This window comes from Rhinopithecus bieti, unplaced genomic scaffold (genome assembly GCF_001698545.2).
Source record: "Rhinopithecus bieti isolate Rb0 unplaced genomic scaffold, ASM169854v2 scaffold_15146, whole genome shotgun sequence".
NCBI classification, from domain to species: domain Eukaryota; kingdom Metazoa; phylum Chordata; class Mammalia; order Primates; family Cercopithecidae; genus Rhinopithecus; species Rhinopithecus bieti.
In genome coordinates, this window is record NW_016808195.1 from 983,109 (window position 1) to 994,143 (window position 11,035).

Genomic DNA, 11,035 nt, shown 5'->3' on the forward strand with positions numbered 1-11,035 from the left:
TGTGTGTCTCGTTCATTTGTGTTTCTTCAGTGCTGGCCCTGCACACAGCAAGTGCTCAACTGCTTTGGTTGCAGAGTGAGAGAGTGCATGAGCGATGAGAGATGGTGAGAGCATGGGTTGAGGGCAGGGCATGTGGGAATGGAGGGAGAGATGGGCAGAGAGGTGATGACTCCTCAAACCCATTGCCATCCTGACCCTGCGGGCAATGGCAGTGGGGTCACAGCCAGCACTTCCCCAGGGTGAATAACCTTGGGGCTGTCTCCCTCCAGGTCCTGCCCACATCATAAAACAGCGAGTGCTTCCTCTTCAGGACAGGAGGGAGAAGAAGTGGGGTGACTTAGGGGCAGAGCCTCAGCAACTGGGAGAGTTTATAAGCTGGGAAAGCAGACCCCTCAGCACCACTGGTTCTCCTCATCCCTCTGCTCTCTGGCTCCAGCCTCCCAGCAGCATGGCTTTCACCGGCAAGTTCGAGATGGAGAGTGAGAAGAATTATGATGAGTTCATGAAGCTCCTCGGTGAGTGAGCTCCTGCGTAACCCTTCCTCGGGGTTGGTTTGTCACAGTGGGACGGGATTTCATTCATTCATTCACACATTTGTTGAGCAACTGCTTTCTCCCAGGCTCTGAGGATAATAAGAACTAAGACACTCTTTTTTTAAAATTTTTTTGAGATGGAGTCTTGCTCTGTCGCCCAGGCTGGAGTGCAGTGGCGCTATCACCACTCACTGCAAGCTCTGCCTCCCAGGTTCACACCATTCTCTTGCCTCAGCCTCCCAAGTAGCTGGGACTACAGGCGCCCGTCACCTCGCCCTACTAATTTTTTTTTTTTTTTGTATTTTTAGTAGAGACAGGGTTTCACCATGTTAGCCAGCATGGTCCTGATCTCCTGATCTCAGGTGATCCATCTGCCTTGGTCTCCCAAAGTGCTGGGATTACAGGCATGAGCCACCACGCCTGGCAGTGTAACTCTCAAGGTTCAGAGGACAGCTCAAGGGGACCCATGCCCTCCCTCTTGGTGGCCACTTCTTGCCTGCCAGCTGGGTCAGAGCAACCCTGAGACCAGGGCCCTTGTGCCTTGGGGCCTGGAGGAGTCGAGAGCCCCTCTGAGTCATGCACTGGCAGTGGCCCTGAAGGAGCATGACTTGGCTTCATCTATAACAGCTTCGTGTTGTGGAATGGGAAGTGAGCCCACCTCGGTTCTACACCGATTCTGTCATTAACTTTCAATGAAATACTGGGAAGTCCCTTTCCCATTCTAGGTGCTCACTTCCTTATCTGTAAAATAAAAATATTAGAAGACACAATCTTTTTTTGGTGGAGGGTAGGGGACGGAGTCCTGCTCTGTAGCCCAGGCTGGACTGCAGTGGCGCTATCCCGGCTCACTGCAACCTCTACCTCCCGGGTTTAAGTGATTCTCTTGCCTCAGCCTCTGAAGCAGCTGGTATTACAGGCACCCGCCACCATCCGCAGATAATTTTTCTTTTTGTATTTTTAGTAGAGATGGGGTTTTACCACATTGGCCAGGCTGGTCTTGAACTTCTGACCTTAAACGATCTGCCCGCCTCGGGTTCCCAAGGTGCTGGGATTACAGGCCTGAACCACCTCACCTGGCCAGAAGGCACAGTCTTGAAAGTCTCATTAATTCCAGAACTTCTCGAGCTTGGCAAGATTCTGTTATATTTATATTACTATCAGAAGCTTGGTTATTATTGATGAGCACCCATTATGTGCCCGGAACTTCACAAACACACTCACATTGAATATAATTCTTGTAACAGCCCTTTGAGATGGGCCTTATTATCCCCATCTTGTGGATGAATACACTGAGGATGAATACAGAGAGATAGTGACTTTCCCCAGCCACATGGCTCACAGCATGTATTATCTGTCTCAGGCACTGTGCTCTTAACCTGCAGGCTAGCCTATCATGCACATGGGGTAGGGCAGTGGGGGTGGGCAGGAAAGCTCTTTCCCCAAACCACAGGGTTAAAAGCAGCTCTTATATGGCTACTCTGCTTATCCCCGGGTCCAGGGATCTCCAGCGATGTCATCGAAAAGGCCCGCGACTTCAAGATCGTCACGGAGGTGCAGCAGGATGGGCAGGACTTCACTTGGTCCCAGCACTACTCCGGGGGACACACCATGACCAACAAGTTCACTGTTGGCAAGGAAAGCGACATACAGACAATGGGGGGCAAGAAGTTCAAGGTGAGAGGCTACTGGCTGTCCCCGTCCTTCCCCAGGCCTCCACCCGACTTCTTCTCAAACACAGCCTCCCTGCTCCCAAGCTGAGGCTTCTTTCTCCAGTTTGGCCTCCAGCATTAAGAGCTTGAGTTACTTGGCAATTTAATGCTCCTGATTTTAATGGTCAAAATGGGCACTAAAACAATAAGAAAAGTAGCCAATACTTGCTGAACACTTAATATAACCTAGACTCTTGCTGAATAGATTTTTCATCTTAATGCAGTTAATCCTATGACATTGCTACAATTACTCTCCCCAGATTGAGGGGGAAGGCTAAATCATGGGATTAAAAAGCTTGCTGGCCAGGCACAGTGGCTCCTACCTGTAATCCCAGCACTCAGGGAGGCCAAGGCGGGTGGATGGCTTGAGGCCAGGATTTTGAGATTAGCCTGGCCAACACGGTGAAACCCTGTCTCTACCAAAAATACAAAAATCAGCTGGACATGGTGGTGCATACTTGTAATTCCTGCTACTCAGGAGGCTGAGGCAGGGGAATCACTTGAACCCAGAAGGCGGAGGTTGCAGTGAGCTGAGATCATGCCATGCACTCCAGCCTGGGTGACAGAGTGAGAGTCCATCTCAAAAAATAAATAAATAAATAAATAAATAAAAAATAAAAACAACCTTGCCTTAGTCACACAACAGGGGCAGGCCTTCACACCAGCACTAGAGAGCATAAGTGCTTTTTTTTTTTTCTTCAAGACTCACTCTGTCACCTATACTGGAGTGCAGTTGGCATGATCTCAGCTCACTGCAACCTCTGCCTCCTGGGTTCAAGCGATTCCCCTGCCTCAGCCTCCCAAGTAGCCAGGATTACAGGTATACACCACCACATCTGGCTAATTTTTGTACTTTTAGCTGAGACGGGGTTTCACCATGTTGACCAGGCTGGTCTTGAACTCCTGACCTTGTGATCTGCCCACCTTGATCTCCGAAAGTGCTGGGATTACAGGCGTGAGCCACTGTGCCTGGCCATAAGTGCTTTTTTAATGTTGCCTCTCTGTGTAGCACAGAGATAAAGAGGCCGGGCCCTGGAGTGAGCCTTGGCTGGGTTTGAAACCATGATTTCCCACCAGCAATTGTAGGGCCTTGGGTAAGTCATTTCACTCCCCTGAGCCTCGTATCTCTAGTATGCAAAAGGAGACTACATACAGTCTCTGGCTCCAAGAGCTGTGGTGAAGATTAAACAAGACAGTGCATGAAAGCACCTGGCATAGTGCCTGCCACATATTGAATGCTAGAAGAAAAAATGCAGTCATTTGCTTTTGTTTTAGAAGTGAAGAAACTGGCTGGGCACGGTGGCTCAGGCCTGTAATCCCAACACTTTGGGAGGCTGAGGCAGGTGGATCACGAGGTCAGGAGTTCGAGACCAGCCTGGCCAATATAGTGAAATGCTGTCTCTACTAAAATTACAAAAATTAGCCAGGCGTGGTGGCGGGCACCTGTAATCCCAGCTACTTGGGAGACTGAGGCAGGAGAATCGCTTGAACCCCGGAGGCAGAGGTTGCAGTGAGCCGAGATCACACCATTGCACTCCAGCCTGGGCAACAGGGAACGGGGCGAGGCTCCGCACCCCCCCCCCCAAAAAAAAGAAAACTGAAGAAACTGAGGTTCAGGGATACCAAGTAATGGGTCTAAGGCCCTGCAGCCAGAACATGCTGGGACCAGGGATTTGAACCCCAGCTATTTGCCTCTATCATTAGGCCTCTGGTGACCCATGTGGAGTTCTAATTATAGAAAAGGAGTCAGGCTGGCGGCAGCAGGGGAAAGCAAAAAAGGAGAGCAGATAAGCTAGAAGTCTGCCTTTCTTCATGGTCCAGAACACATACCCCTCCTGTGTAAATAACTCACAATCTTCCTGTGCCCAGCTATCGTCACCCCCACTGATAGAAATACGTAAGTTATCTCACTATAACCTTTGCTTTGTCAGTACTGCACAAAACCTTCTTCAGCACACTGCATAAGCAACAGTCTATAAACTCTCTAGCAAGACTTTGTCTCCTTGCAGTCGGCTCCTCTCTTGCTGACCTGCCCAGTGCACCCTTGCAACATATTTTCATACTTTCTCTAAGAAATCTGACTTTTATTTTGCTGACAACTGTCTTGGTAAATTCTTTTTTTTTTTTTTTTTTTGAGACAGTCTTGCTCTGTTGCCCAGGCTGGAGCACAGTGGCACAATCTCTGCTCACTGCAGCCTCTGCCTCCCGGGTTCAAGCAATTCTTGTGCCTCAGCCTCCCAAGTAACTGGGATTACAGGCATGAGCCACCACATCCGGCTAATTTTTGTATTTTTAATAGCGGGGTTTCACCATGTTGGCCAGGCTGGTCTTCCTGACCTCAAGTGATCTGCCCACCTCAATCTCCCAAAGTGCTGGGATTATAGGCGTAAGCCACTGCACCTGGCCTTGGTAAATTCTTCTTACTCCCCATGCCACCAGCCCCAGATAGTTACCAATCACCTGCAACAACCCAGGCTTAATGTTGTGCTTCAATTCCAGGCCATCGTGCAGATGGAGGGCGGGAAGCTGGTGGTGAATTTCCCCAACTATCACCAGACCTCAGAGATCGTGGGTGACAAGCTGGTGGAGGTGAGTGTCCTGCTGGTCCCTGGGATGATTACTGGACATTTGTCTGTCTCCTGGCCACAGCCCCTCAGAGGCAGGCCTCTGGGCAGCTGGCTTTACCAGCATTTCCCTTGTACCAGGCTCTATGCTGAGTGCTGGATGCACATGATGTCATTTGGTCTTCAAATAACCCTGTTAGGTGGGGATTTTTGTCTCCATTTTAGGAGGAGACTGAGGCACAGGGAAGCTAAGTGAGGGAGCACATAGCTTTGATGACAGAGCTGGGATTTGATGCTAAGTAGCCTGACTGCAGCACACACACTCAGCCACCTCTGGGGCACAAGACTGGAAGCCTGGAAGATCCTTCCCAGAATATAAATAAAGGAGGTGGTCCAGGTGGGCTCCTCCAGGGACAGCCACCACTCCACTCCATTTCCATGAGGGACATCAGGCGCCTTCTACCAGATCTTCTGATTTATCCAGAGAAGATGGAAATTTGCATTTCCATGTGAAATCTCCACACTATCAAATATTGGCAACTAATTAGAACATTCTTTCAATATTGGCAGGTCCAACACACACATCTGTGGGTCCTCCTACACAGGAGGTGGTGCCCTGGGAGGCCCTTCTTCTCACTTCTGTTTCTTTCCCGTGGGTCTCCAAGTTCTCCCCAGGTGGAAGAAATGGATGTGAAGTTAACAGGGAAAAGAAGGCATTTCCATACTTCATTCCCTCACTGTGAGCCTGTGACCTGCGTCAGAGACCCTCTGGGGTCCTGTTTGGTCTAGAAAGGGCCCTTCCCTCCTCCCTGAAGCTCTCCAGCAGGGAAGACGTGATGAGGGAGGCAGGGTTTGTCTGACCCCCTTGCTTCTTCTTTGGTCTTTCTCTCTCTCTCTCTGTCTCTCTCGTTTCCTTGTGCCCTCATCTTAAGCCCTGTCAAGAGGAAAGGAGCACACTGCCTCTCTCAGACACTGTGGTGTAAATGATTTACACCACAGACACTTATTTCACACAGCTCTGGAGGCTGGGAAGTACAAGATCAGGGTGCCAGCATGGGCAGGGGCTTATGAGGGCCCCCTTCCTGGTTTCTTCACATGGCAGGGAGACGTCATCTCTCTTGTGTCTGTTTTTTTTTTTTTGTTTTTTGTTTTTGAGACAGAGTCTTGCTCTGTTGTCCAGGCTGAAGTTCAGTGGCATAAACTTGGCTCACTACAACCTCCACCTCCCAGGTTCAAGTGATTCTCCTGCCTCAGCCTCCCGAGTAGCTGGGATTACAGGTGCGCACAACCATGCCCAGCTATTTTGGTATTTTTAGTAGAGACAGGGTTTCACCATGTTGGCCAGGTTGGTCTTGAACTCCTGACCCGATGATATGTACTCCCTCGGCCTCCCAAAGTGCTGGGATTACAAGTATGAGCCACTGTGCCTGGCCTTTTTTTTTTTTTTTTTTTGAGATGGAGTTTTACTCTGTTGCCCAGGCTGGAGTACAGTGGCGCGATCTCAGCTCACTGCAACCTCTGCTTCCCCCATGCAAGTGATTCTCATGCCTCAGCCTCCTGAGTAGCTGGGATTACAGGCGTGTGCCACCACGCCCAGCTAATTTTTGTAATTTTAGTAGAGACAGAGTTTCACCATGTTGGTCAGGCTGGTCTTGAACTCCTGACCTCAAGTGATCTGCCCGCCCTGGCCTCCCAAAGTGTTGGGATTACAGGCGTGAGCCACTGTATCAGGCCTTGTGTCTGTTGTTATAAGGGCACTAATCCCTCATGAGGACTCCACCCTCATAACCTAATCACCCGCTAAAGGTCCTATCTCCAAATAACATCATATTGGGGCTTCGACCTTTACCATATGGGTTTGGTTGGGAGACACACATGGAGTCCGTAACACGGCCCAAGAGGTTCCGTGCCCTCCCATTATACTCATTTTACAGAGCAGCATTACAAGGCTCAGAGATAGCACGGGACTTGGCCATGGCCACATAGCTAGTACATGCAGAGGCAGATCTCATCTGCTGACTTCCAGACTAGGCCCCCTGCCTCTTCTGCCCAGGCCCATGGGTCTTTTTTTATCCCCCTTTAACATTTTGTTTAAATAATCTAAAAATTGGCTGGGTGTGGTGGCTCATGCTTCTAATCCCAGCACTTTGGGAGGCTGAGGCAAGTGGATCACCTGAGGTCAGAAGTTCAAGACCAGCCCAGCCAACATGGTGAAACCCAGTTTCTACTAAAAATACAAAAAAAAATTAGCCGAGTGTGGTGGCGCACACCTGTAATCCCAGCTACTTAGAAGGCTGAGGCAGGAGAATCGCTTAAATCCGGGAGGTGGAGGTTGCAGTGAGTAGAGAATGTGCCCACTCCAGCCTGGGCAACAAGAGCAAACTCTGTCTTAAAAAAAAAAAAAAAAAAAGTCTAAAATTAATAGATGTACAGTGTTGAAAACTGTAAAAGAACAAAAGTGACTATATCCCTCTTCTCCTGGGTGAAAACTGACATTTCGAAGGATCTAATGAAAGGGCTTTTGATGCATTTTTACATGAAATGTTAGTCAATAACTCCCAGAGAAGCAAAGTTCCCCAGCCTGTGAGGTGTGCAGGGAGAGCATAGGGCAGGAGAATTGGAAGCAGATTTGGGCCTGAAAAGAGAATTGATCTTCCCAAGCTGAGTGAACTTGCTTGTCAATACCCAGAGGTTCCTCATCATGGAGCCCATGTGGTGTGGGCAGTGACTGCAGTTCAGGGTCGTCATGCACACACACACACGACACAGCCAGGCACACACACATGTATGCATGTGCATAGACCCAGGCACGCGCACACATAAACAAAGTTCCATGACTAGGCCCTGAGAGGAGCTGTCTTGATTGCAAATCTCCCATCTATAGAGGCCCAGAATCATCCTGGCACCTCCCCACTTCTCCACCAACAGACAGTGCATTTTGTAAGCATACCTCCTGCCTTCTGCCACCAGCACCCCTGCCATGTTCTCATCACCTCTCCCCTACACTAAGCCCAGCCTCCTCTGATTCCACCTCTCCCCCACCTTCCATCCATCCCATATGCAAGTCACACATCACTTCACAGCTGCTGCCCTTTGTCATGAATCAGGACCAAAACTCCCCTCCGCTTGACCTTTCCCACGGCCTTACTGCCCAGTCCTACAGGTATGCTCTGCCCAGCCCACCTGGACCAGCTACTGCTCCTGAGCTGGCCAGAGCCGTTCCTATCTCCCTTTCTGTGCCATGTGGTTTCTCTGCTCTGAATTCCCTTTCTCCTGTTTGCTTTTCCAAATCCAATTCTGCAGGCTTCTGTCCAACAGCCAATTCCCCGTCCTGTTACCTAGTCAGTGGCTCCCTGCCTCCTCTGGGCTCTCCCACAGCTCTCTGTTTGCTACCCGCCCTTCTCATGGAAATGCTGCTTTCCTCTGCTGGGTGTGCGAACCAGCTGATGACACGTGCACCTCCAATGGCAGCACAGCTCCACAGCAGGGAGCCCTGGGCACCACACACTGTGGGCCTTCAATGAACTGCATGCCTCCGCCTGCCTCTCCCACTAAACCTTAGGCTTCCATAGAGTAGGGACTGTATCTTCCCATCACTGAGCATGTGACAGGTGCCCACAAATACTGTGGGATGCAGCCATGGTGTGTGGCCTTGGAAGGGTTACTTGACTTCTCTAAACTTCCATTTTCTCATCCGTACAATGAGAACAACCTCACAGGGCTGTTGGGAGGATTAAATGGAATCATGCAGGGGAATCATGGGTGAATGGAGAGGAACAGAGGTTCAGGGTTCCATACCCAGAGTCACATCACCCCTCACAGCTGGTTACCATTCATCACAGGGAGTCTGCACACTGACTCCTGGAACAAATCGGGAAATTGAGGCCCAAAGAAGTGGTGCACCTGACTCTCTTCTACTCAAGGCTGGGGTTGGAGGCTCATCTTCCTTCAGCGGTGCCTCCTGGCTACCTTGGGGTGGGGCACTGACTCCCTCTGTCCCGGCGGCTTCTTTCAGGTCTCCACCATCGGAGGCGTGACCTATGAGCGCGTGAGCAAGAGACTGGCCTAGGCATCCAGACCCGGCCCAGGGAGCTACAAACCCGCCAATAAAACTGATAATAAGGACAGATGCTGCTCGCTCCAGAACCTCTTTGTTTTTCTTTTCTGGTGTCTTGGGATGGGCTCTGGCTGGGTGAGGGTGGGAAAGCCCCCAAGGGTGGCCACATGGGCCACACATTGGCCCTGAGATCCCTGTGGGATTCATGTCATGGCACAGCAAGACATGAATGTGGATGACTGCAATGCTCCTGCCCTCTGGGTGAGGCTGAAGGTGGCACACAGGAAGCATGGTGGGCATACTTCTGTGGCCCCTTCACCCCACTCTGCCACCCACTACTCTGTGCTGCTTGAAGGCTCCTTTATGGAGACAAAGTCAGCTGGGAAGGGTAACACATTGATTCTCGGATGGGCCACAGGACAGGCATATCAGGACTTGAGGGTTGTAGGGTGGGAGCTGTTCCTCTAGGAAGGGCCCCGGCTGCTGGGCTCCAAAGCTCAAAGCGGGGATGGACCAGGGCTCGCCCAGGAAAGCTGTTTCAGCTTGGCCAGGGTTCTGCTGTTATTTACTGTGGAGTCATCCCTTTGGTCCTCAGTTTACCCACTGAGGGGTACAAAGGGGGTCCAGGAGGACCAATGACAGGCTGAGGGGGATCAGTGGTCTATGAGATGGCAAAGGGGCAATGGGGGTGATAGGAGGGACAGGAGGGACTGGAGTGTCCTGGTTTTGACTCACAGGGCTTGGGTGGGGTGCCTGGGAAGAGCTTCGAGAGGCTATGGGGGGCTGGGAAGGGGGGTGGGGGCGGGGTCACCCTGACATCTGGTGCCTGGAGTCCTGGGTTGAGAAGCATTCTGAGGCAACGTTTGGGTTTGGCAGATGTCCTGGGACAATCTCTAATCCAGAATCCTGAAGGGGACTTTTTTCATCCTCCTCTCTCCTTGGAAGTGTTACCACATCTGGGTACCACCTTGATCTCTTTTTTACCCAATATTTTTTTTTTCTTTTCTTTTCTTTTTGAGACGGAGTTTTGCCCTTGTTGCTCAGGCTGGAGTGCAATGGCATGATCTTGGCTCACCGCAACCTCCGCCTCCTGGGCTCAAGCGATTCTCCTGCCTCAGCCTCCCAAGTAGCTAGGATTATAGGCAAGTGCCACCACGCCTGGCTAATTTTGTATTTTTAGTAGAGACAGGGTTTCTCCACGTTGGTCAGGCTGGTCTCAAACTTCTGACCTCAGGTGGTCCACCTGCCTCGGCCTCCCAAAGTGTTGGGATTACAGGCGTGAACCACTGCGCCCAGCTACCCTGTATTTTTCTACGTAACAATTCACTTATTTTTACTATAATGGAAAATCACGTCACTTCCATACATAGACAACCACTGTTATTTGCCATAATTTAAAACTATTTAAAAAGTCAAAGCTGAACAATGTTGACTTCTAGCCAGATTCTGTTGCCTGCCCAAGGCCCTGGGCCTAAGGCCTCCCTTTGTGAAAAGGGTGAGAGAGGTAAAAGATACAGTGGTATCAAATGGGAAAATTTATCCTTAACTTATCAAAATTCCTGAGATACTGCTGAAAGGAGAACGTACTCACTATAAGAGTTGAATTACCGAAGGCAGGTAGTACTTACATTATTTCGAATGTACAAGTCCCACATGTGAGACATAAGGAATAAGGTTTGTCCAGAGCTTTGCATGGGGTATGGCACACAGAAGGGGCCTAATAAGTGCTACCTAACCTAAGGTCCGTCTAGCTCTGTGCAATTTGCAGCCTTTCACTTTTGTGGGCCAGCCTCAACCTGGACAGATGTCACGGCCCAGGTCACAGGCAGCCTTTTCTTGCCTCCTCCCACATTCTACTTTGAAACTTTATCTTTCTAAGAACAATACACAGCCTCTCCCCACCCACCCAGCAAGGACCCATGAATTCCACCATTTTGCCAAGACTTATTACTAATTAAGTGAACTAGGTAAGCATTAAATTAAACTAGCAGTGTTGCTGTTTCCCCTCCAGACTGAATAATTACTCATAATGAGCTTGGATAATAAGTCTCTAAATAACAGAGTTAACTATAATTAGGCTGAAAACTGAGAGAAGGGGAGAGAAAGAGGAAGGAAGAGGACAGAGAGGGAGGGAGGGAGAGACAGGAGACATAAAAGAGATAAGGTAGAATT

The 11,035-nt window shown here is 50.0% G+C and overlaps 1 protein-coding gene across 1 annotated transcript; it reads left to right on the forward strand.

The window, feature by feature from the left end:
* Positions 1 to 327: 327 nt before the first annotated feature.
* Positions 328 to 8,935, forward strand: FABP6 (fatty acid binding protein 6). The gene is made up of 4 exons (XM_017885701.1): positions 328 to 515; positions 2,032 to 2,207; positions 4,742 to 4,831; positions 8,822 to 8,935. The coding sequence occupies exons 1-4, from the start codon at positions 449 to 451 to the stop codon at positions 8,873 to 8,875; spliced, it is 387 nt and encodes a 128-aa protein (XP_017741190.1). The 5' UTR covers positions 328 to 448; the 3' UTR covers positions 8,876 to 8,935.
* The last annotated feature ends 2,100 nt before the right edge of the window (positions 8,936 to 11,035 follow it).

Coding starts and splice junctions, on each gene's coding strand:
- FABP6 (XM_017885701.1), top strand. CDS start 449: ATGGCTTTCACCGGCAAGTTCGAGATGGAGAGTGAGAAGAATTATGAT. Junction 516..2,031: donor TGAGTTCATGAAGCTCCTCG/GTGAGTGAGCTC, acceptor CCCCGGGTCCAG/GGATCTCCAGCGATGTCATC. Junction 4,832..8,821: donor TGGGTGACAAGCTGGTGGAG/GTGAGTGTCCTG, acceptor GGCTTCTTTCAG/GTCTCCACCATCGGAGGCGT.